This window comes from Astatotilapia calliptera, chromosome 20 (genome assembly GCF_900246225.1).
Source record: "Astatotilapia calliptera chromosome 20, fAstCal1.2, whole genome shotgun sequence".
NCBI lineage: Eukaryota > Metazoa > Chordata > Actinopteri > Cichliformes > Cichlidae > Astatotilapia > Astatotilapia calliptera.
In genome coordinates this window covers 23,351,321-23,377,669 of record NC_039321.1, presented here as the reverse complement: position 1 = coordinate 23,377,669, position 26,349 = coordinate 23,351,321, and the positions used below count along the sequence as shown (strand labels likewise).

Genomic DNA, 26,349 nt, shown 5'->3' with positions numbered 1-26,349 from the left:
TTTCATGTAAAGCACCTGTGCTCACACTAACACTTAAATCCGCTAAATATCATGTTTCCGGGCAGAAACTAGACCTCCTTTCTGATGTAACTTTATGAACTTAGGAGAAAACAGAGTGCTTAAATTCTCTTTATTCAAACTTTTGTCAAGAAGCACCGATAAGAGTTTGGTGAGATCATAACTTTTATCCAGGGTGAGGGGTCAAACCTGTTGGCTTTGACCCTTTAGAAACCCAAACTGCTCACTCATCAGCAGCTTTGATTAGTGGTGTGTATGTTATCAGCCAACATTTTATAAACACATATCTCCATAAACCCCAATCTTCACTTTATCTACAGTACATACACATGGATAGATGGTATGAGTCACCAACCTGCAACAAAAATACAAGGGAAAAAAAAAAAAAAAAGAGGCAGCAGATTCATTTTACCATCTTTATCCAATAATTCTGTCTGTAAACAAGTTGTAGTATTTTTTTTAAGTCTTAAAAAACCACACACATTATGTCCCCTTTAATAAATTATTATTAAAATACAATTCTTCACTATAAATGGTTAAAATGAAATACAACTCCAAAAAAAATATGAATACAAACATGACAATATTACCTCTTATTTGATTTTTTTCCCCCCCCCTTTTTTTCCCTTTTTAATTTTCAATTGTCATGATTGAATGAATTTCCAATAAAACACACCCCCCCACAAAACACCACACACATTTTCCTTTAGGTTGCATTGTTTGTAAAGTTAGTTTCTGGTTTGGCAGCTGAAATGTAGCGAGGCAGTGTTTTTCCAGAATACGTCCTTGGCTCTTTTAACATCAGTTCATTATTGGATAGGTTAAGATATTAAATGGGACCATAGGTATCAAAATGTAAAATACCTGCCTCACCGGTCAGATGACAGGAAAACAGATTGAACTGAGTGTGACTCTGTAAGTGAGATTTTACCTTTTCCTCTGTATTTGCACTGAATTGAGTCGTTATAATCCCACTGAAAGGAAGTTCTGCTTTGTTTCACAGCTCATGTTCACTGTGGAGAATCAGAAACGCTATGGCAGCAAAGCCGGCGCCTGATTTGAAAGAACATCGGGACCTGTCCTCCGCAAACTGAGAATAAACGCTGGCCGCCTTAAATTTGGAGAATGACACTGCATGTGAAGAGCACAAGTGGCAAAAAAACGAACAAACAAACAAAAATAACCCTGTTTGCTGAGTGTATGCTTGCGAAGAGCTGAAGGCATCACGTTGTATCCATGAAAGGAGTTCCTCGGTTTCTTCATTGTGGCCGTGCTCTTACATGACATCGGCACGTTTGTCCCGGACCTTGTTCCTCTGTTTAGTTCTGGCTTTGAAGGCAGCCGAGTTGAAAAGATGCTGTTTAAGCCAAAAAATAAAAGCAAGGTCGTAATCACACACCGGTCATTTCAAACGCTACATTTTTAAAGAAAATACTCAAAGGCAGAGGTCAGATTGTTTCAGCAGAAGCTGCTGTTACCTTCTCAAACCGTGAGATCTTGTTGCCTTTGACCGCAGCGTCCAGGATGAGTGGTGGGCCAAGGCCAAAGATGTCTCTCAGTAGTTGGTTGAACTGCACCAAAACAAAAATTAGACGATAAAACCGATTTTCCTTTGTTGCATTTATGCTATGCAGACTGCGATGCAGGAGGATGGGCAATAAATGTATGTTTTATTCCATAAACAAAGCTATTTTTGGCAGCTCCCTTGCTACAAGGAGTCGTGAGAGCGGGGAGCTCCGCCTGTTTGATTTGGCAGTTTTATGCCGGATGCCCTTCCTGGGATTTGTATCTCTAGCTGGAATCAAACCAGCAACCTTTCACTTGACAAGTCCCACTTATATGCAACTCTCACCTGTACCACAAGTGGAGGGTACATACAAAAGGCATCTTAAAAAATCCAGTTAAAAAAAACAAAACAACAAAACATTAAACTTACTAAATTAAGTACCACGTCATGCCTTCTTAAAGGTATAGTATCTCATTCTAGTGGATTTTTTTCAGTAGAGGCGTCACTTTAAACATTGGATCATTTAGTTCAGAGTGTTTGTGCATCATTTCATAGCTTATTTGCCCTAAATAAACCTAACAGAGGCAGTGGGATTTGCCCACACAAGCGGCTCGTGTGTAGGTGTGCTCATTGTGTGCCGACTGGCATATCCTCCACACAAAATTACATTTGGTATCCTCGCAGCCTGCTGGCTGAGCAGCCAGTACCAGTCTTCCCACTCAACTTCAGGTTTTTGTTTTCTGCAGTCGGTGCAAGATATGACAGAAGACAAGACTGAAGAGACAGAAAGCACCGAGCAGCGGCAGTAAATGAGGCTGTATGGAAACAAGCCCACTCTGGTGATCAATGATAAAGACGAAGGCATTTTGTTCCGTTTCCTCACCTGCAGATGGTCTCTGACTCCAGACTCGAGGATCTCTTTGAAGGCGTCGTAGATCCTTCTCCTCACCCAGCTGTCAATGTAAACGTTCTCCACTCCAAACCTGATTTTCTCTTCTGTGAAGTCCTCGTTCTGGAGAAAGAAATGAGAAGTGAGAAGCTCAGATGTGGGTAAAGCGATGTTGAAGAAAGCTACTCAGCAACTTAAAACAGAACATCGGGCACCTAAAAACATTTGTCAGTCTTTACACGGCTTCAACATGAGATAACATACCTCTATGTAATGCAGCACCTCTCTGAAGATGGAGCGTTGTTTCCTTCTGTCGTTCTTGGCTCTGTGCTTGTTGCCGTCTGTGGCCAAACTCTTCAGGCATTCACACAGACTTTCACCGTCCTCCACCTCAAACTCCTGCAGACATTCACACGCAAATATGTAGTGCACTAACACAGGAGACGTTTAAACCTATACGCCTGTAAGTGAGTGTACTTGTCTGTTCTTATTGTTCAGGTGTGTACCTCGTCTATCTCTCGCCCCAGCTCCACCAGCAGGGCGATGGTCTCTCCTACTGCGATTCTGTAGTTCACATCGCTGCTCTGAAGACACGCCTGTAGTTTAGGGAGGTGACTACAGCAAGAAAGAGGCATACGATTACCAATTAGCTACACTGCTAGATACTACTGCTGTCGCCTCTCAGTTTAAAACTAAAGTCAGTTGCCAGTCATAACAGAAGATGCCATAAGAAGGTTGTTTTACTCACTGGCTGAGCAGCACAGTCAGTCTAGAAGTGGGACAGATGGTGACCAGCAGTGACCAGGCCTGCAGGGCAGCAGTGTGCAGACCTGCACTTCCAGGTTTTGGTGTGGGCAGAACTCCCTCTCCATTAGGGTACGAAGACATGAACACACTCTCCAGAAGAGCCAATGACTTGATTAAGTCCTGTGAGGAGGTAACATCAATGCATAACAGCATAAGTTATTTAAGTCTTTTTCTTTTACTCTGAAAACGTCCAGCTTATGCTTCTTAGAATTAAACTGATAAGCTACAAAGTGTTCTCACCTCTCCATCTTCAGCAGATGAGACATAGCAGCACATCCCCAGAGTCCTGGCACACTAACGGGGACACAGATGTAACAACGGTCAAACTAACACACAAGCATCTGAGGACAGACAGCGACACTTCATGTGTGATCCTAACACAATCTGGGCTTGGTTAGAATCTAAATCATGCAGATAACATTTAAGCAGAAAATAAAAAACACCCCTCCCCCCTCCGAATAGGCCATCCTAAATCCAGATCTGCATTAACGTTCACAAATTTCATGTGATTACTCACACTCTGGCGAGCTGCTATGCTGGCACTGCTGTCACTCAAGGTGGCCGTGAGAGGCGGGCGAAGCATTTTGAAGCCCTCCTCCGCCTCGTCTCCGCCCCCCAGCTGAATGCAGAGCAGAGCAAAAACCGTGGCCGACGCCGCCTTCTCCTCCCCGCTGCCTGGACACACGAGGAGAAAAAGTTTCATCAGTACCTGCAGTTTTTAAATCATTCTCACGCTTCCGTTCCATTTAAAAAAAACCAAACAAAAACCAAACAAACACAGTTTTCATAAATCTTTTGAATTTCTACAAAGTGGCATCAACAGGTTAACAGAAAGCAAGATTAACTGAAACAATCCAGACCCATTCGTGTTGTTTTGCATTACCTTTTCTGAGGCTCCTTTCCAGGCAGTCACTGATGGTGAGGCGCCTCTCTGTCAGGAAGTCGTACAGCACTCTGGAGGAGAAGGCCTGTCGCAACGACTCAAGAGCAGCTAGACGAGTCTTTGCACTAAGACATGAGGAAGAAAACAACAACAAAAGGTGTTGAAGCCATTTTTTTTGCAGTTAATAATGCCATTGCATGCTCATTTTTCTTTCTTGACACTTCTTGATTGATTTAAAAAATAAAAAAAATGTTTCTCACCTCTTATCAGTCAGGTTGTCTATACACAGTTTGAGTTTGTCTTCCGTTTCTTCCTGGGCAGTTTGCTCATCCACCTGCTCACTTCCTGTGTCAGATCAAACAACACAGAAAACTGATACGACTGCATTAAAAGGCAACTGTTTGAAGTTTTGACTGGAGACTCCGGCCACAGATACACAGATCGTTTAGTGGCAAATCAATTAGGAAATAATGGTCCTAACCCAGACTGAATGCACATGCAGAGGGAATGAATTGTGTAGTGTATTTACCCGTGCCCTCTTCCACCACCGAGGTGCTCTCGCTGGCACTGCTGTAGTGGCTGAGAACGTCCGACGTCAGCTCATCATCGCTGGCTGCCGCCTCTCCCTTTACTCCATTTTTAGCACCTGGAGACGGAAAAGATAAAATAAGAAAAAACAGCAGAGCAAAAGGATTTATATTTGGAAGAAGATGGATGGAAACTGTATACACTGATGCTTTAATGTCTAACATAAGTCCTTTTTTCTTTTTGTTATAAAACACAACAGAAGTTAGCCCAAACCTTTTGATTAGCGCTCCCAATTATTATATGATTAAAGAAGATCTGGATGACACTGAGGCCCTCTTATGTCACTATAAGCAGCTCACTTCCAATCATATGCAAAAAAAACATTACAGTAAAACTGAAACCTGTTCTGCCATTTACCAAGGCAGCAGGACGTGTTGAGTAACCCATCACTTATATTACCTGTTAGCACAACTTCCTCTTAGTGTGAAGCTTACCAAACTAACAGGAAAAAAACAAACCCAAACACATCTGTGATAGTTGAAAAAAGCTGCGTAATTCTTCGACTTTTCCATAAACACCAGAAAGCAGCCAAACTCGCACAAACACCAGAACGGTGTTAGATTCAGTGGAACAAAAAAATTCAATGCTAAATATTTCAGTCTGACTTTAGTGGTCAGAATCTCTTCATTTGTATGCACATGGTATAGCAAAGAAAAAAATGTTTTCAAGCATTTTTCTTTTATGCTCGGTTTTTTAAGACCACCTTACATCTGCTGCATATTAGGAATCTTTTTTTTTTTTTTTAAATTAAAAACAAATAAATAACAACAACACACAAACCAAGAGAAAGGAGCCAAAAATGTAATGACATGCTGCAGTGGAATATAAAAAAATAAATAAACAAAACACAAGGAAAGTGAAAAAGTGCATCACACCAAGCAGCCTCCTATTCTACTAAATGACAAGTAAGCCGAATGTTCCACAGAAAAGTGCTCCATTAGGATAACATGATACTATGAAGTCTAACCACAGCAAACACCAGATAACTCAAGGATTTTCCGTTAGGTAATGCTCCGTCATCTTTTATTTGTTTATTAGCGCCAGATGTTCTGTTTCCACACAGCTCTGCCGTGTGTGTATGAGAAGGGCTAAGAGTGAGGCATGCCGAGCTAAGCTAACACTCCTGCTGGCTCAGGACTTTCTACTGTTGTTGGGATTACTGAAGACCAGTGTGGTTTTCATTTATTCGTTCATTCAGTGTGTGGGATCCAGAACGGTCAGACTGTGTGTGCGCGAGTATGCGTGTGTTTAGGTGTTCGTGTCGAGGTCAAACAGGACAGCTGGGGTAGCCCAAAGGTCACCGGTGTTGGAGCAATTCGAAATAGGAAAATCACTCCATTCTGTTCAATACCAAACACAAAAGCACAGCAAATACACAAACTTTGTTGACACATTTTGCAATATCTTGTAGTTATTTCCACCTGTTTTCCCAGATAAAAAGAAATGAAAAGAAACTAGGACCATGTTTGACCTCAGAGTAAAGAGTGTAAACTAGGCTAAAGTTCAGCCATTTGACTGGAGTGGACTCAGTTGTTGAGCCACTGTTGTCAGATCTTAAGTTTTACCTTTCCTTTACAGAGTTTCTTACCTGTATTCACAAGCCAAGCACTGCTTAATTCCTTTGTCATCATTGCTGATTAATTCCTATCCATCATTTAAAGGCTCTGGAAACAGTACGAGCAACAATATTTGAGCGTAGCAGGTATTATTGCCACTACACCAAATGTCTCTACCAAGAATCGGTTCATGATTCCTAGCAACAACTGCTCTCTACTTAATAGTTAATAATCATATAACTCTTTTCTTTTAAATAATTGTGAAACAACACATGAGGAAATACAGGAAAAAATGTAAATTCAGAAAAAAAGACGATGATCGAAACAGCGTTCCTTGAAGTGCGCTTTCCTTATGTGATGTTCTGATTACTCTGACAGAATGGCCCGAGGCAAACATACTGTTGGTAGCTGAGATAACACACTCTGTGGGCCAATATCAGTCGGCAGTTTCCCAGTCACCATCCTTGAACTGCTGGTCACTTCACTGGTTACACAGAGCTCCACACCTTCCTACGCAGGCCATCTGGACATGATGGAATGAACGGATGGTTGAAATAGATTGTATATTTGGAGCAAGAGCAGTGGACAGGTTCATGAACGGAGGGGAAGGTGAATGTAATGCAAGAATGGCCATGATGGAGAAGAAAACATGAAAAACGGGCATTCACTTCTGTATTGCAACCTCTTTTTGCATTTATTGATGCATTCATATGTAAATGAGCTTAAATAATAATTCTCAATGCAGAAGTCTGCAGCTATTAAAAATGCATCAAGCTTTCCTGGACCGCTCCTCGCGCTTATTAGAGTGTCAAACTGACTTTAGCATTAACGCCAAGAAAATGCAGACTGCACTGCTAAGCTGTAGCACTGATTATACCCACATGGATGTGCACGACAGGGTCCAAAACAACTCGCATGCTAAAGTTAGGAAGCAACAGGCTGCCCGTCTGTTAGCGTCTATTCCATATGGCAAAAATACCCCTGCTTCAAACTGCTAGTCTTTCTTCCAAGTGTACTGCTAGATCTGTTCAAACCGTATTCAGACTTCTATTCCCTTATATTCCTGCTTGAGCTCGAGTTAGCATGGCTGCTATTGCTACTTACCCGGCTTACCGGAGCCACGTTTCCCCGTCTTATTCCGCGGCATTTCGAGCAGCTTTGATCCTCCGTTTCACAACAAAGCTAGCTGAGGTTAGCTAGCTCAAGGATTTGAACGACGGGCGTGAAAACAGCAGGAACTGCAGCCTGTTCGTATTTACAAGGGTTAGGGGGGTTGTTGATGGTTTTTAAGCCACTTGCTTTCGTGTTATCGCTGGCTAGCCTCCGTTACGATCACCAACCAACACCACGTTCCGTAACTTTTCGCTTTCTTCAGTCTATGAATAAAGAGTTGTCTGTTGGCGGAAAAGTGGCTGTCTTTAGCAGCTGCCCCGGTGTATTATCTATGATTTTCCCCGGGTAATCTATATCTAATATTAGGGTGAGATGGTAAGTATTTTTCAAAGCGTTTGGGACGGAGTTTTGAGCACGCTGTAGTCGCCAAGTCCACCATCTTCCCCTCAGTAGCTACTGATAAAACCGGCAGCCGGGGTTGCCAGGTTTGTTCAGTTAAAGTCCCTCCTTTCCGGTTACGTGTAAAGCCAACGTCACACGTCGTAAATGAAGTTCCTTTGTGGACTTGATATGATTAAATAAATCGAGTCATGCATTTGTTTTGAACTGAAGTTGGAATTTCTGGGGTTTTCATACCAAACGGCTCGCCTTTAATCGTGTTTTATTGATTCAAAGGTGTGAGCCATGAGTCGAATTTGGGGAAAACACATTTACATCCCTCCAGACTCATGCTTGGAGATGAACATTTTACCAATGTAATCTTGAATTTAAATCTTTTACTGTATCTGATTTGGGTATTATTCACAACACAGTATCGAGACCTGACATTTGGAGATGGTGGCACTAACAATAAATACAGGATACAGAGCTTGAGGGGGGGGAACCGCTAACTTTGTCTTTAAACCATGGTTTAAAAACAAAGAGAGGCAAGGCTTAGATGGACCTGTGCATAACAGGATTAATGGATATTCTGGACAAAGGGTGTTGAAGTTGACAGAAGAGGACTGAACAAAAATCACCTTTATTAAAGAAGAGACCTCATATCAATAGAAAATGTTTACAAAAACTCCATAATTAGTCCAAGTATTAGTACAAACTCACAGCAAATACTCAAGAGAACCTAAGAGTCAGTAGTTTTGCAGACATACATAAGTCATAAGACAGTGTCCCATTTGATAATTAAAATTTCATTAGAAGCAGACAGAAAACAATTACAATTAACATCTTTTCAAGTTAGTCTTGTACCACATGTTGCCCAGGTGCAAAGTGTTTTTATCTTAAGATTTCTTTATGAATCACCAAACCAAGAGTAAAAAAGCAAAGTAAAAACTACAACACTTCAGACAGAGACATTTTGCATTGAAGGACAACAAGTCGCCACTGTTTACAAATCAGGCATTTTATAAAACCATGGTCACTGGAAATTTGGTTTATAACATTCACAAGTGTGCAGTTTCTGTTTTGGTCCAACAGTGACAAACTGAAATGATTTCATGTTTTGTTAGCAATAAAAAGTGAAATGCTAGTGTTTACATCTTTGTTACTCCCACTGGAAAAATTAAAGTGCGACAAAGTATTTCATTAAACAAACAAAAAAAAATCCAAAATAACTTGGTCTCAGAACAACGTGAACAATGTCTCAGCCCCATCATCCGCAGGGGAACCCATGTTAGTGCACCATGAATTTCTTAACCTGATGCATGCATAATACTGAATTATTAAATAAGGACTGGCAGTCTGTGCAAAGTCTTTCTATGTAGGGTGACCCGATCCCAAAAAAAAAAAAAAAAAAAAAAAAAAAACGAGACGATGTGGAACTTTTTAGCTGGACAAATTGAATTTCCCAGTTTAACATAATAATTTTCTTTGTGGCAGTTTCCATCACATTTCCGAAAAATCATCTTTCCCTGATGGGCAGAGCTACATGACTCTAAGTGGGACTAACTTCCACTTGAATATAAGGCCTTCCCTGCTGTCTTCAGACAGTTTGATTACAAGCCAGACTTTATAGACATGCACATCCTGCAGAGCCAATCAAAATGTGGGACACACTCTTAATACGTGGGACGGGGGGGACAAGGGATAAAAATGCTTTGCAATACATTATGAAGAGGGTCATCTGGACACCCTGTTTTCTACATGAGCTCCTATAATGTCCATTCTCAAAGCAGCAGCCCTGGTGACTGAATATGAACACTGAGTACTTTAAACTTAATATATTTGTGACCGATCAATAGTCAGTAGTAATTTTTGGACTAATTTTTCCTCTGTTGGACTCACCAGTGAAGGTTTGTACATTTTAAATAGTGAGCTAAGAATGAAGGGGCAGTGCTGGCAAATACGGGATCGTTTGAAGGAACGCTCAGCAGCACCTATACTCGCTATAAAAGTGTCTCTCCTAACCAGTATAGTACTTGGTGGGCACAAAGGGCATCTTGCTGACGGTGGCCGGCACTGCCTTTTTCCTGACCTCGACCTGGATGGCTGTTCCATTTTTGGCGAATGCCGCATCCACGTAACCCATGGCAATGTTCTTTTTCAGGCAAGGAGAGGGGCAGCCGCTGGTCACCTCACCTGTACAAAACACAAAGGAATTTGTCTTTCCAAGGAAATCCTGTTGTACAGTTTTTTTCAGTCATTTATTTCTATATGACAGGCACTGTCATGTCTGCAATCATGCAGCGTGTGAAGAAACACTTAACAATCATCTCACTGACATTTGATATGATACCACAGAAATACAAACATTGCGATCGTATCTATTTTAAAGCCCTAACATGTAAGATTTGAAAATGTCTGAGTCTGGAGACCCCAATTGGCAACATCATAACAGATACTGTGGCAAACAACAATACTCTCATAATTGTTTTTGGGGGGGGGGGGGGGGGGGTATGTTTTTATGTCTGTTTGCACTTTGGCACATTCTGACCTATGACCTTTCCATCAGGGCTGAGAATAGGGGTGTGCTGCCGGACTGGGGGGCCGGTGGACACCAGACCCACTCTCTTCCTGGCTGTCTTGGCTTTGATCTGAGGTATGATGATGTCAGCACCGGGAAAATCTTTGGCCTGGCGTCTGCGCTTTCCTGTGTGTGAGACACCAGCAGAGTTCGTTGACAGACTGAATGAAAAGGCAGGCGTGCACAACAACATCTGGGATCCTCTAATAAAAATTTAAAAAAGGAAATAAAAATCTTATGTGCAATTCCAAATTATCAGATGGTGGTATCTAATTGGTATGCAATTGTGACACTATTAGGAAAAGATCCTAACACATGTGCTGCTTCTCGCCTTCGGAGACCAATCAGAAGAACGTTTACCTTTGAGTGACGCCTTAGTCGACAGCTGCTTATTAAGTGGCAAATAAAAACAAAATAATTTAAATGTTTTTAAATCACAAGTTTCATGACAGCCTCACACAAAAGCAGCCGTTAGAAAAAAAGAATAAACGACCAAAAAAAATTTAACCCCAACCTATGGTCCAGACAAGCGTGGCCTCCACAGGTGTAGTGGTCTCATCGATGTCATTGCCATAAAGACAAAGCCCCGCCTCCAGTCGTAGGCTGTCCCTAGCTCCCAGCCCGGCCAGCTTCACCTCACTGTTGGTCAGTAGCTTCTCCGTCAGCTCCACCACTCTGGACTCAGGGACGGAGATCTGACACACAGAGACACAGGCAAACTGTAGAGCCACGTCTCTATCCAAGTACCTTTAATGTCAATAAAGTTCAGAGAATTACAAATTTCACCTCAAGATTACATCTACGCATGTCATGATACATAGTGCAATTTATACCAGTTTTGGAGAAGTTTATTACAGATCTGTCAGCCACAGACCCTGGTGTGTGTGTCAGTCAATGTAGGAACTATTTTATATGTGCCAATCAAAAGACGTGCAGCTAGCTTGTGTAATGAAAGCTTCACAGGATGCAAACCTTCAATTACACAATCTCTTTATTGTATTGAGTGATACAGCTGGCTGCTGTAATTCAGCCAACAGAAAACATTTTCTAGATTAAGTGCTCACAATAAGGTTTCTGGATGTTTTGAGTAAGAATTTCTGGAACAAGACATTGAGGAGTCTTTTTGTCTTGGAAAACGATATAGCAGAACCAGATGGCGCTCTAGCTACAAGAAACCAGGCAGATCTACAGCTGATGGCACCAAAAATTAAACTGAATCTTGTTGTTAACAATCAAAGCAGCAGTTTGCAGAGACGACGTTTCCTCAAACATGATTTGCATCAAATGAATGCCCGAATAAGTGCAAGTGTATTAAGCCTACTTCAGGATGTTGATTACATATTAAGAAGCTGTTGTCAGCTGCTCCCTTATTCACAAGGGGGTCACCACAGCAGGTACCTCTCTCTGTTTTATTTGTCAGATTTTTTATTTATTTTTTCAAACAGCAGAATCAGCTTCCTGACACAAACTCAAAGAGATTTGTGTCTCCTCCTGGACACAAAAACCAGCAAACTTTAACTTGTTCGTCAAATGTTTAAGCCGCCTCTATGGGCTCAAATTGTGGTCATAAATATTTTTTACTTGTAAATCAGGATTTGTATGTGTAAAAAGATTTGTGTGTCAGAGATAGAAACGACAAGGAGCAGGTGCATCTAGTACAAGTAGAGCTGCTGCAAAAACCCACAGAGCTCAGCAGCCAGCGCAACAAATTCCGGATCCTTGCCTTTTAGCTAGCATTAGCAGCACATGCTGCCGCCAATATGAAAGGACCTTGATGCTGCGCACTGTGACTCCAGCAATGGTCCCGGATCAGCACTAACTTTGTGTTAAACTAATCCTAAAGTAATAATGGTATTTCTAACCACTGATATACCACAACTTTATCCTTTCAACAGCTACTGAAAGTTAGGGAACCTAGCTTATCGCGGATATTTATATAGAGATCCTCCAGCTTCAAACTGTATTACCCTTCAAGGACCTGCAGTTCCCTTAAAAAAAAAAAAAAAAAAAAAAAAAAAAAAAAAAAAAAAAAATTCACTTCTTTTAGTAGATCATTCATATGAAACAGGTTCTTCCTTTTTGAGCGGGTGCATATCAGCAAGTAACTAATCTTTTTTTTTTTTTTTTTTTTTTTAAAAAGACAACTTGTGAATCAACAATGGCAGGATACAGAGTAGTTAGTCCACAGCCTTTTGACTTTGGCCTAACATTTGGTTTTGCATTTGTGGTTTCGATAGGTCACATATGCCTCTTTTAGAGCTGCACTCTTTTCCATAAATGGCACTGTATCTGAGAGTGTGGGCTTTTGCACAAGTCCCAGTGGTTAGCTCACTAAAGACCAGGCCTAATAAGAGTTACACACCGAGGTTAGAAAGAAATAACACACTGTCCAGGCAATAACGGACATTCGAGGACTTGCATGGGCTTTTGGTTGTCAGAGGGAGTGATGGGGGACAGGGCCAGCAGAGAGGCGTGGGACCCCACAGAACTGCTTGCCAGTATAGCTTTTTTTTTTTTTTTTTTTAAATAAAAACACTGTCCATTAAACACAAGTTATAATACAAAACTAGTTGTCCCGAAGCATGAAAGAACCTGCAAGCACACACATATGTGCTCACCTCCACCCCGTCCTCTCCAGTGTATCCACATCGAGTTAGTCTGCAGTCAGGGACACCGAACACTGTGGCCAGGGCAGAGGTCATGAAAGTTAGCTTACTGAGGTCCTCCTTCAATCCCGCCTGGAGCACCTGAGACATAGTGGGACCTGGAGACATGCAAATAAATTCTTATCTGCAAGATCTGAAACACCTAAACTGCAGGAGTTCAAAAAGAAAAGGAAAAAAAAAAAAAAAAAAAAAAAAAAATCAGAAGCAATAGCCAAAATTCATAGATGGACAGAGAAAGAGCAAATGAGGGAAAGCAAAACCAGAGGAAAGTAAATTAAGATGAAAAGGAAGCAGGAAGAGAAGTATAAAGGAAAGGAAGTGATGAAGACTATAGTAAGAGCACCGATGAAAAGAAAAAGAAGGCGGACTGTCACACAAATATTCTACCTTGCACAGCAATCAGTGCGCAATCAAGAAACTCCAGATCCACATCAGAACCTGCATATTTGAACTCTGCCAGTCTGGCCTGAAAACAAAACACACCCACACACATCAGATGCTTTTTAAATCTCGGTCTCTTTGCTACATACTTTTCTTGAATTCACCTTCATATGAACAGAGTCCTTGTCAGCACAGCCGGCATTGGAGACAACGTAGAGGTAGCCCTGGTCCGTCTTTGTCACAATGAGGTCATCAATAATCCCACCTTTCTCATTAGTGAAGAGGGTCAACGTGCCCTTGGAGGTGAGGCAAGAAAGGAAATGAAGGAAACAGAAAAAAGGACACTGTGGATATCGTGTTTATGTTAAGTTTCTCATCTTTAAGTCTCTCTTGCACTCACTGGATTAGCCAATACTCAGAATAACTGAAAACCCAACTCAGTTGTTACACCCCGGCCTAGGCAACCGGGGTGCAACGTAGAAAAACAAAAATAAGGAAAATAAAAACAAGGTAAAAACACACGAGAAAAAACTAATACGGGTTTCCGCCAAAATCATCCCAAAACGAAAGTATCAACAACTAATTTCTTTAAAGCAAAACACAATATTTATTTACATCACACACAAGGCGCCAAACTATTTACAACGGGGGGAAGAAGATCGCGACCATGACATACAGAAACACAGGGCTTAAATACATGGAGGGAGCAATCAGGGAATGGACAACAGGAGGGAAACACAGCTGGGGCAAATTAGACCTGACGAGACAAGGAAACGTAAACTGAACACACTAAGATAACACAGACTTTCAAAGTAAAGTAGGAAACACATAACAGTCACACAAAAACAATACAATACCAACGCCAAATCGTAACATACCCCGGAGGAGCACCTAGACACTCAAATCCACACACAATTACGGTCACAGTCGTAACACCCCCTTACCCAAAAATCAAACATTTAACCCCAAGTGAAATGTTTTGATCAAAAGCGGATGAAGGCTGGTGGAGGCTGGAGCGGTCCCACGGACCCCCCAGCAGACGACGAAGGCTGGAGCGGTGCCTCGGACCCTCCAGCGAAGACAAACGAAGACTGAAGCGGTGCCCCGGACCCTCCAGCGAAGGCAGACGAAGGCTGGAGCGGTGCCTCGGACCCTCCAGCGAAGGCGGACGAAGGCTGGAGCGGTGCCTCGGACCCTCCAGCGAAGGCGGACGAAGGCTGGAGCGGTGCCTCGGATCCTCCAGCGAAGGCAGACGAAGGCTGGAGCGGTGCCTCGGACCCTCCAGCGAAGGCAGACGAAGGCTGGAGCGGTGCCTCGGACCCTCCAGCGAAGGCGGACGAAGGCTGAAGCGGTCCCTCGGATCCTCCAGCGAAGGCAGACGAAGGCTGGAGCGGTCCCTCGGACCCTCCAGCGAAGGCAGACGAAGGCTGGAGCGGTGCCTCGGACCCTCCAGCGAAGGCGGCAGCGGTCCCTCGTCCCTCCAGCGAAGGCAGACGAAGGCTGGAGCGGTCCCACGGACCCTCCAGCGAAGGCGGATGAAGGCTGGAGCGGCCCCACGGACCCTCCAGCAGACGACGAAGGCTGAGGCGGTCCCTCGGACCGGCCCTCGGACCCTCCAGCGACGGCGGACGGCCGAAGCGGTCCTCGGACCCCTCAGCGATTGGACGAGCCCCCACATGTTACACCCCGGCCTAGGCAACCGGGGTGCAACGTAGAAAAACAAAAATAAGGAAAATAAAAACAAGGTAAAAACACACGAGAAAAAACTAATACGGGTTTCCGCCAAAATCATCCCAAAACGAAAGTATCAACAACTAATTTCTTTAAAGCAAAACACAATATTTATTTACATCACACACAAGGCGCCAAACTATTTACAACGGGGGGAAGAAGATCGCGACCATGACATACAGAAACACAGGGCTTAAATACATGGAGGGAGCAATCAGGGAATGGACAACAGGAGGGAAACACAGCTGGGGCAAATTAGACCTGACGAGACAAGGAAACGTAAACTGAACACACTAAGATAACACAGACTTTCAAAGTAAAGTAGGAAACACATAACAGTCACACAAAAACAATACAATACCAACGCCAAATCGTAACATACCCCGGAGGAGCACCTAGACACTCAAATCCACACACAATTACGGTCACAGTCGTAACACAGTGAAGATGCCTTAAGAGAAACTTCAGATTTAGACAAGCTGGGAAGGTCTCTTGGGGCCATTTCTAAACAACTGCAGATTCCAAGATCATCAGTTCAAACAACTGAAGGAAAGACAAACAATCCAGGAACCACAAGGACTCAAGCCTGTATAACTGTATACTGCTGGAACGCCATCATCACTGTCCACAGTGAGGTTTTACGTCGCTGTGAACTAAAAGGGTACCAATTAAGAAAGAAGCACACACTCCAAAATCAGCATCTTCAAGCTTGAATGGAATTTGCAGCTGTTCACATGGACAAGAAAAAGTTTTATGGTCAGACAAGAAAAGCTTTTTTGGCCACAACGACAGGAGGTACGTTTGGAGGAGTAAAGGTGAGGCTTTACTAGCAGTGACACTAGTACATTACACAAAATAGTTTGAATAATGAAGAATGAGGACTATGTGCAAATTCTTCAACTTCACCTCAAGTCAACAGCTAGATCAGGGGTGGGCAACTCCAGGCCTCGAGGGCCGGTGTCCCTGCACATTTTAGATGTGTCCTTGAACCAACACAGCTGATTTAAATGGCTAAATTAGCTCCTCAATATGTCCTGAAGTTCTCCAGAGGCCTGGTAACGAACTAATCACGTGATTCAGGTGTGCTGACCCAAGGCGAGATCTAAAACCTGCAGGACACCGGCCCTCAGGGCCTGGAATTGCCCACCCCTGAGTTAGATGGTTGAAACTTGGACACAGTTGGGTGCTCACGCAGATCTTGGAACTAGGGGTGGGTTTTAATTACCAATTTATCGATTAAAATAGATTCTAGCTTGGATAACGTGATATCGATTCATTAAAATCTGAATCGATTTTTAAATATAAATGTATTTTGCCAGAAACGCCAAAATCTCAGGTTAAACCTCACAAAATTTTCAACAACCACCAAACAGCTTAAACAGTAAATGAGAGCAGGTACACAGACTCTGAACAAAAAGCAGGCAGCCGCCGAAACATCAGAATCAGTGAGATGTCGCCTTTCTCACCCGACGGCACGGGCACGGCCGGGGCTGAAAGTGTCAGTGATGTGTCAGCGGGTCCGCGCTTTGCGTTTGCGCTACATTCTGAAGCTGCAGGTTTTTATCTCTTTCTCCAAACAATATTGACTGAACCAGCAGCAAAAGAAGATCCAAACTACGCTTCACATAAACATCGTCATGAATTCTCTCTGACTTATCGCAAAATAAGCGCGTATTCTCGGAAAAGTGGTGCCTTTTATATTATATAAAAGGCACTGTTTTTGTCCACTAGAGTGAGACTTTCACGGCATATTCTGCACCGCATCTCAGTGCGTTCATCATTTGTTTGAAGCCAGCTCACCTCCTGCAACCACTTTTCCGAGAATACGTGCTTCTTTTGCGGTTCGGACTCCTGCGGACATTTCTTTGGAGGTGGAGGAACACCAAAGTAATTGATTAAAAGGAGCTTGCTTCTTCGACATCTTTAAGAGTGCTAAACAAATGTCTGTCCTCCTCCAAAAAATCTTATGTACGCAAACGCGCGTTGCAACTTCTTATCTGGTGCGCGTCTTTTATTTTGAAAGCCCATGCGCACCTGCGGACCACTTATGTGCAGCCCTGTGTGTATACATACATGTATGTACATGTATGTACATGTTTGAATATGTTTTTTAAGTTGATTAAAGATATATCCTTTATAATCATTCACACAACAAGAGTGAACTGATGCCCTCATGCTGCAGTGGATACAGTCTCATTGTTTGTCTCTAAATACAACCGGCAGGTGATTTAGAGGAAACCCTCTCAGTATAAACTGTGTACACTGCCTGCTCAGCACCAGACGATTATATTTTTGGAAGGAAAAAAAAATTGATTAAAGTCAACATGTCTGATCTGCTAGTTTTGTGTTCACAGCTTCCCCTCACTTGCCTCAAAGTGAACAAAAAGTCAGTAAAAGCAGTTTTAAAACGAAACAATGGTTAACGTCAGGGCCGGCCCGTGGCATAGGCCGTATAGGCAAATGCTAAGGGCGCCGTCCATCAGGGGGCGCCACGCCAGTGCCACAAATGTTGAAGAAAAAAAAAAGTTGGTACTATTATTTCTAAATACAAAAAATAATCCCACGTTAATTAAAATGCAAAGTAAAGCTTATTTAATAGAAATATTATTTGTTACAACATTACGCCCCCCCCTCCCCGCACGGTGCGCCCCCTCCCTTCCCGTATTATGGTTCCTTTTGGACGTCACCACATCAAAAAAATCAACACAAGATGTCAAAACGGCCAAAACTGTCAGGTGCCCAGGGAAGAAAAAAGAGAAAAGAAGAGGAGGAGAAATTTCGTTTTTTGGGTGTAATAGTAGATGAAAATTTGACGTGGAAATCTCATATTGAGTATATTAGAAAGAAGATGGTCAAAAGCATTTATATTTTGGGAAATTTAAGAGATTTATTAGATCATAAAACAATGCGCATTTTATATTTTTCATTGTTTTTCTCATATTTTAGTTACTGTGTTGAAGTTTGGGGGAATACATATGAGAATACTATAAAACCTCTAAACTTATTACAGAAGAAAGTGATACGAATGATCCATAACGTTAAATATAGAGAACATACAAATAAATTATTTATAAAATCAAAATGATTAAAATTAGGAGATTTAGTGAAATTACGGACACTATTAATTATGTTTAAGGCTAAAAATAATATTTTGCCCTTTAAGTTACAAAGAGTATTTTTAATGTGTTCAGGGGGAGAAGATAGCAGAAGGAAATTTTATTTTAAGCATCAGTTAGCTAGGACTACACAAAGATTAAGGAGTCCAACCGTTAGGGGTATACGACTGTGGAACTCTCTTCATTATAATTTAAAGAATTGTATAAGTTTACATTGTTTTAAAAAGTGTTACATGCTTAAAACGATAACTCAATATGAAGAATGCGAATGAAATTGGAGTTCATTGAAAATGGATCCATTATAATTTTTTGTTTTATTTATTTAATTTTAATTTTCTCCTTGTTACTATGTGGAGTGGTATATTTGTTGTTTGGTTTGGGTTAGGACCGGAGAGAAATGTTAATATTAGTTTGTTCCCTGATTTTTGGTGCCCACTTGTAATATAAGTTGGAATGTAGATAGGGGGCGGGGTTTAATAAGAATATTTTCTTCTTCCTGCTCCTTTTCACACATGGTTGTAGTGCTTTATTGATAGAAAGTGTGGTTGGTTTGTTTGATCTGTTGTACCAAGTGTGAAAAAAATAAATAAATGAAATGAAATTTATTGTATTTCATATATTCATTTTTTATTTTTTGTATTCATTTATTTATTCATATATTTTTTTTATCTTGTTAATTATTCTGATTGTGAATTTGCTTTCTTTAAGTAAAAAAAAAAAAAAAAAAGGTCAAAGACAAAGCTATTCGGTTTCTTGTGAGTACATACACTACACTGCCGATGTAGGGGGGCACCACCTAAAATCTTGCCTAGGGCGCCAGATTGGTTAGGGCCGGGCCTGGTTAACGTTAAATCGTTACCTGGTTGTCCTTGAGTTCTGCGATGTCTGCCACCACCAGTGACTCCATAAACTTCACCCCGTCTTTGCCGTGGATGTTGGTCTGACAGAGAAAAACAAAAAGTCTGTAATTAAATCTTTAACAGCAGCAGTTTCCTGGAGAGTTGGGTGGTGGATAAAAACAACAGCCAGACACTAGACATTTTTACTCTGCCATGATGTGACTAACACATACATTTCTTCACTTGACACACACATTGCTTGACACAGGGGTCACACTCTGCTCCCAATATTTACAGCAGAATATCTCAGAAAGTCTCAAATCCAAGTTGCGATGCTCTACTTGAAATCTGCACCCATGTTTAAGAGCGCATGCCTCACCTGCAACATGTGACTGACATCAAAGATGGAGCAGTGCTCTCTGGTGTGCATGTGAGAGGCAATGTGACTGTCTTTATACTGAACGGGCATACTCCAGCCTGCAAACTCCACCATCTTTCCCCCCTGCCCCCTGTGGAAGTCAAATAGTGGAGTCTTCTTCAAGGCAGTCTGGGGAAAAGAAAACATCAGGCTTGTAGTGAAAGTCCACAGATGAAATACTGTGACTGCTGAGTTCTTGCATGCTATTAAATCTATTAAAGTGTTTCTAAAAGGTTTAGTAGTTTAGCATGTTCTGCAAATAACACAGTGAGCAGGAACATAATAACAACACATCTTTGATTAATAGACAGCTCAGCTGATAGGCCTCTCTCTCGTGCTCTCTTCAGTCTGACCTTTGAACCAGCTGAAGGTGGGCTTATCAGCCACAGCAACGCATTGTGGGACAGAGTGTGTCTGCACCTTTCCAAACTGTCCACAGTCAGCCGTTACTGCAAACAAACCGAAGGCATGTGGCTGCTCTGGTTGCAGACCCATATACTCCTAAGTCGTTGTGGATTTATACTGCTTTGTACTTGAAAGTGAAAGAACAAGACTGATCCTATATTGATCAACTGTTTTGACCCAAACCCTCTTTGCATACAAACCTACAAAAGCATAGGGATGTCATGAAAGAGTAAAAAGATGGATGAAAGGGTAAGTTGGCCCTGCGTTAAACCTTGCTGACAGTACTGCAGAGTCAGTCCCTCGTGGTTTTAATAAAGCCATTTTGTGCAGCTCAGTGAAGTGAAGCAGGCAGGGGGGGAGGGCCACTCTGCAGGGACAGATATACATTATGTGTGCATGGGCGAGCCATTGCTGTCACAAACTCACATGTTAATACTGTATTAATTCAACTCAGTTTTATTAATACAGCGCCTTAACCCTTATCACAACAGTCACCTCAAGGAGCTTTATATTGTAAGGTAAACCCCTACAGCAATAAAGAGAAACCTCAACAATCAGACAATCATACCAACCCCCCAATGAGCAAGCACTTGGCGGCAGTGGAAAGTTAAAAGTCCTTTTTAACAGGAAGAACCAGGCAGGCCTCTGAGGTGACCTGTTGGGGGTGAGGGGAGGTAGACAGGACTAAAGACACACACAGTAGGCAGTAACAATAATAGAGCAAGATTTCTTCAGCGAGTCAATCAAAAATATCATTTAAATCTCATTAAAGTACGTGAGTTACAGGCCTGAAATTGTCCTTTAAAGTCTTATAAAGTAGGATTAAAATACCACAGGACCAAAGTTAGAGTTTAAAAAAAAATTAATAAGTAATATTGAACACGTGACAAATGAAATGAGTGAAAATTCAGCAAATAGATAAATAACTCATAACAACAAAAGGTGCGTGTGAAGTCTGATGCCAAAAGCCTTTGGCACACTTGCAAGGACTGAAGTTCACGGCTCTGCTTACCTCTGTGCTGGCAGCCCGGCTCTGTTGCTGCCTCCTCCCCGCACATCCAGCTCCAACGAACCGCAGCAAACCGTCCCCTGCAGCCCGCAACCCGAGCCCCGAAGCCCCGGCTCCAACCGTCAACCGAGCCCACATCATGACACCTGAGTCCCCGCTAAATTCAGCACTCACTCTCGCTGCTCCTGACGGGGTAACACTTCCGCTGTGCTTTTTTTTTTTTTTTTTTTTTTTTAAACTTTATTTATCACATTATAGACATACAGTCAAGTAAAACAGGGATCACATAAAAGATAACATTGTGGTAGTACAATGAGGAACAGAAAGAGTGACAAGGACAGTGAGACAAAAGTTCCGCTGTGCTTCTAAACTCTTCAGTGCAGTGTGCGTGCGCTCACCTAGCAAAACCACATGAAGCGCAACGATTAGCTGCAAGGACTTGTGGGTTATGTAGTTATTGGACCGCTGGCGCGCAGACGTTTGCTGGTTGGTTCAGCGAATCACGCTCAATCTTATAAAAGAAAACACAATGTGGGTGTTACCTGAGATATTACTGGCTTCCCACTTCATTCATAAAATAAAATAAAATAATTTAAAAAAACATTTGTTTACATCAGCTTCATGAAATTCTGTTGTTTTACACATAAACAACAAATCCTTAAAGTTCTCTTTCTTTGGGAGACTAAATTCAAAATAAAAATTATTATATGTATATCAGCTCAGTTTAATAAATGTGGAAATGTTTAGCTCTGGAGTGTTTCTGCTCTCACATAAAGTAAAACCTGATTTTCAGAGCCTCGTGCAGTGTCAATATTTTTATTCAATACCAAAAATCTTTTAGCATAACTAGCGAAGAAAAGCCTGAAAAAAAAAAGCATTGAATCTGAAGACTATGCAGATTTTTTGCTCTCGTTCAATGATCAAGAATGAAAGAAACAGAGAGGATATTAAATGGGCCCCATTGAGCCATTGCTTTCATTGTTTTCAAAGCACATTTTGATGATTTTTCATAATGAGCCTAACATCCTTTATCAGCATTCAGTTTAGCATGACACACAGTTACTCCACCCTCTACGTACACACTACAGCATCCATTCTTGATTCTCACACTTGAGAGGATATTTTGGCCAGGTGAAGCTGCCAGACTGTGATATTTGTCCTTGTGAGTATTTATGAGTGTGTTTATCCCTCTGTACCCCCATCATGCCCTCCACCCAGATCTTTGAGTCATCCTTTTGGCTGAGCAGCTAATAATAACCCCGTGTTCCTTCTGCTATTTTAGGCCTTTAAGGCCTGGAAAGCTGGGGCGTGTGCACAAGCATGCTTGGAGCAGGGGTGAAAAAAACTAGGGTGGGCTAAATCAGACACACAAACATAGTTAGTAGTAGGAGGGGTGGCTCTGGGGCATCCTGCAGTTGCTCAGTGACACTCAGGAGCAGAAGGACCCTTGGGAAAAATCTACGCTTTCCCTTTGGCTTTAAAATATTAAGATTTTACTGCTGGGATTGAACGGGAGTTTATTTGGATTTATTTTGTCACAGTGTGGCCCCTGAAAGACCCATCGGGAGATTGAATTGATTTAACTGCTGCGCCACTGGGTGCAGCCATATGTTTTGGCCATCGAGTGTCTGGATGTGTGAGAACTGGGGGAGCAAGAAGAGTGACTGACGAGAAGAGACAAAATCGAACACAGCATTTGTTTATGGTGACACAAGGTAGGTGAGAAGAAAATGTTACTTTTTTGTACTTAAAAAGTAAAAGAAATCTGCTCAGGTCCATGAGTTTACATTATTTAGGTAGGTTCATAAAATCCTGTATCCCACTTAGAATTATGTTAGTCTCTAGATAGAAACATCCTTTGGCCCTTGTCTGAAATTCAAGCAGCACTGTGCCTTTATCGGTTAGGCAGCCAGCTTTAATAATAGCTCTGATTAATCAGCTGCCCATTTGACCTGTGTGTTTTCTCTTCAAATAGGCAACCCTCATACCCCGAGCCATCACCTGCTGCTTTACTCCACCAGCAGAATATATCACAAACTTCTTCCCTCCAAAAAAGACCTAATCTGTGTTTACTTATTTAGTATCTGTGTCCTCATTTCATTTAACCAGGCTCCAAAAAGACTGGGAATTTCAGTGGCATGAGAGAAACCAGGAGAACCAGTCATGTGATAGTCCAGGAAGTCACAAAGCAATGTAGGATATAGCATCTAAGCCACTGAAGGCTTCTCTAACAACCTCTGTGGAGCAAATGTTGTGTTTGAGTAAAGGTTGACACATTATTCTCCTATCTACAGCATGAAAGAGGGTGGTGTTGTTTAACCTCAGGGATGTCAGTGTGTTCATTTAGTAGGTATAAACCATTATGAATCCATTTCAAATCCTTTCACTGAAAGTGACAACAGATTCACCAGAGAAGCAAAAACAAGACAACCCCCAAAAAGGAATTGTTTTGCAGATGTTATAGACTCTTTCTCTGTCCTTATCCCTTTTTTTTTAAGTTTTGCTTTTTTTCCTAGTGTTCTTGTGACTACATGTGTAATCTAGCTCCTCCGGGATGGCACCTTCATAAATGCCATCACAAAAAGGTTTGCAGGTCAGCACAGTCTCCAGAGTGTGGAGGAGATGCCAGGTAACATGCAGTTACTTAAGAAGAGCTGGAAATGGCTGTAGAAGCGCTTCAACCCAGCAGGAGGAACAGGAGAAGCACACAATATCATTGATTGGGTTACTCATGTACATGTTTCTGAGCAAACTGTCAGACGTGGTTGAAGCTTCCTAACTGGACAGAGTGATATCCCTGGAGTTTAACTAACTCTGGGTTATGAATTTTGGGGGTTTGAGCAGTCAAAGTCCTGACCTGACCTTAACCCAGTAGAAATGTTCCTGAATTGAGCATCCGAGGAATCCCACCAACATCCTAAAGCTTTTCTGTATGGGATAAAATTCCTCCAAGATGGTGTGTAGGATTAAAGCAATCTACAGATACTGAAAGCAAGGGCTTAAAAATCTTCACTGAAAGTTGTGTAATACTGGCACATTTTCACTGATAAATAACCCAGTCTGAATCTAATGCTTCACTTACTTAATCTGGGCCTATTTTACTACTTTAAGGACTTGAAAAATCGTACAATGTTTTTGGTCATATTTTATGAAAATCTTTTTTCATGCAGCTGTGGTCCACTTTCCAAAGGCAGTGACTGAGATCAGTTTAGTTAAAATTTACCTACATACCACCAACGCGCAGCAGCATTCACTTCAAGAAGGAAAGCAATATTAGAAAGGAAACCTCAAACATCAGATAATCCCCTGTGAGCATGCAGGTGACAGTAGGAAGGAAGATCTGTGTTTTAACAGGAAGAGATTTCGGTAAAGCCACCTTATGGAGAGCACAGAGAGATGAGAACCAAACACAAACTATGGGAGAGAACAGACGAAGGTTGATGACTGAGTTAAGGTCTGAGCTTGTTCCATAGGAACAGAGCTCTGGTAGAGAAACATAATCTTTACAGACCCAAGCTTCAAATGTATTATTATTATGGAACTTTAAAATTGCACAGCCTCTCTTTGCATTTCAGAACTATTCCAAGATTGCAGCACCTCTCATTTAAATGATCAACAAAGGAATTGCTCATTAGTTGAGCCTTTTGGAGCAAACAGTGAGCATATTTTCCTCCTGATTTTTCTCTCAAGACAAGGAGACATGTCGAGGCCCTCTTCCACCCAGACCACTCCTCAGTTCTACAGAGTCAGCGACAGAGATCTCACCGAGATCGAGCTGCATTCTGTCGATTCCATCAACGACCTCCACCGAACACACCCCGAGCACAGCCACAAAGGTAAAATCACCCCAAACACACCATCCACAGTGCGATGACGCATTAAAACACTGACTCTGACAAAATGCGATTTCAGGAATGAGGGCTCCTCGTCCGGTGTACACACCTTCGCCAAATGGGAACATTTACACCTGCGACACGACAGCTGCCAATCAAAGAGGCCACCCAGGCAGCAAATCCTGGCAGAGCCGACTGCAGGACATGCTGACGCCAAGTTCATCCCGGGCCTATGCCATGGGCTGCGCTATCATCACTTTGCTTCTGCTCACAGTGTTACTCATTTTTTACTTCTTAGGTGAGATAAAAAATAAATAGAAAAAAATAAAAGAAATGTGCAAACAAAAGCAAACATTTATTGTTGGCTGCTCCTCTTCCAGTCCAGCAGGGCGGCGCAATACGGATGCTGACGGAGGCGGTGAGAGAAAAAGAGGCTGCAGCCACAGAGCTGTCACTGCTGATCCAAGAGCTGCACGCACTCAGGCACAACCTGACAGCCAAGAGAGCGACAGGAGGGACGTGAGGAAGATATGCACAGAAAACAAAACACCGACAGCGTTTTCAGATTATTACCGCAGAAATATGAGATTGGAGTTTTCTGAAAAACAACTTCTAGGCTTACTAGGATTATTTGAGAAGGACTTTTAAATAAAGCTTTTGTTTAATGGTGGCAGTGTGGCAGAAGGGAAGTGGTTGATCTCACATTGCTTGAAATAATGTCAGACCAGGGCCGTGCAGAGAGGTTTAAAGGGGCGGATGCTTAAAGCTAAAAAGGGGCACATTGAGCCAGGCTGAATAACAACAACACACATTCATCAAGAATCTAATATGGGCAACAAGGCAAAGCAAACGTAGCCGATGTTTTACCTGATGGGTACAATGTTGCTGTTGAGGGGTTGCTGTGGATAGTGCTGGAGGGCAGGGCTGTGTTGATCTGAGACTGTAGACATTAAAAAGTCCATAGGCGAGATGGTAGCTGATTAAACAAGTGTCATGAGATAATAACAAAATGCAAAGATTGGTGACAGCACTTAGGCTCTGCCTGTGAATCACTCTTTGCTTCTCTTCTTCCTTCCATCCCATCTTCTCATATATCACTCTCCACTTGCTGTCTTTCTGAGAACAAGGCACAACTTCCTATTGCAATAAACTATAATTTAATTATCCACACCTAACAACTCCAGCACTTAATCTATAATAAAATGATGACAGAAAAATGTTATAGCACTGCCTTTAGTAGCCTCACACAGCTCTGTTTCCTCCTCATGTCCTTACCAGGCATGTCTGGACAATGTTATATCATGAGTAATAATTTAAAATAATCCATATACATAAAACACACACATGCACGCACACACAGTGACATTTTAGACCTTGTTCAGAATACTGTATATACTATGGGCATCATGGTGCTGATCCAGAATCCTCAAGCCCCTCTAGCCCCCCCCCCCCCCCCCCCCCTCTGCACGTGCCTGTGTGAGACCATTATGTCATTGCCACTGTGTCTAAAAACGTACAAGCTGTTTTTATACTGTGCTGTCAGTCGTTTTGGGTGACTCACTGTGGGCATCACAGGAAACACATAAAGTACAAACGCTGTGGACGGCCAGAAAATTAAACGGACTTCTGAT

General features: G+C 42.1%; 2 protein-coding genes across 2 annotated transcripts; both read right to left on the bottom strand.

Moving 5' to 3' along the window:
• Positions 1 to 115: 115 nt before the first annotated feature.
• Positions 116 to 7,878, bottom strand: ifrd2 (interferon-related developmental regulator 2). The gene is made up of 12 exons (XM_026154132.1): positions 7,353 to 7,878; positions 4,634 to 4,750; positions 4,365 to 4,449; positions 4,105 to 4,229; positions 3,739 to 3,896; positions 3,462 to 3,515; positions 3,163 to 3,341; positions 2,921 to 3,029; positions 2,679 to 2,813; positions 2,409 to 2,537; positions 1,497 to 1,589; positions 116 to 1,375 (listed from the first exon to the last, which is right to left on the bottom strand). Exons 1-12 carry the CDS (start codon positions 7,393 to 7,395, stop codon positions 1,295 to 1,297), a joined length of 1,308 nt encoding a protein of 435 aa, XP_026009917.1. The 5' UTR covers positions 7,396 to 7,878; the 3' UTR covers positions 116 to 1,294.
• Positions 7,879 to 8,363: 485 nt separating this feature from the next.
• On the bottom strand, positions 8,364 to 21,392 carry amt (aminomethyltransferase). The gene is made up of 9 exons (XM_026154593.1): positions 20,889 to 21,392; positions 19,433 to 19,600; positions 19,074 to 19,154; positions 13,532 to 13,663; positions 13,374 to 13,452; positions 12,939 to 13,084; positions 10,835 to 11,015; positions 10,291 to 10,446; positions 8,364 to 9,935 (listed from the first exon to the last, which is right to left on the bottom strand). Exons 1-9 carry the CDS (start codon positions 21,024 to 21,026, stop codon positions 9,760 to 9,762), a joined length of 1,257 nt encoding a protein of 418 aa, XP_026010378.1. The 5' UTR covers positions 21,027 to 21,392; the 3' UTR covers positions 8,364 to 9,759.
• Between the last annotated feature and the right edge of the window lie 4,957 nt (positions 21,393 to 26,349).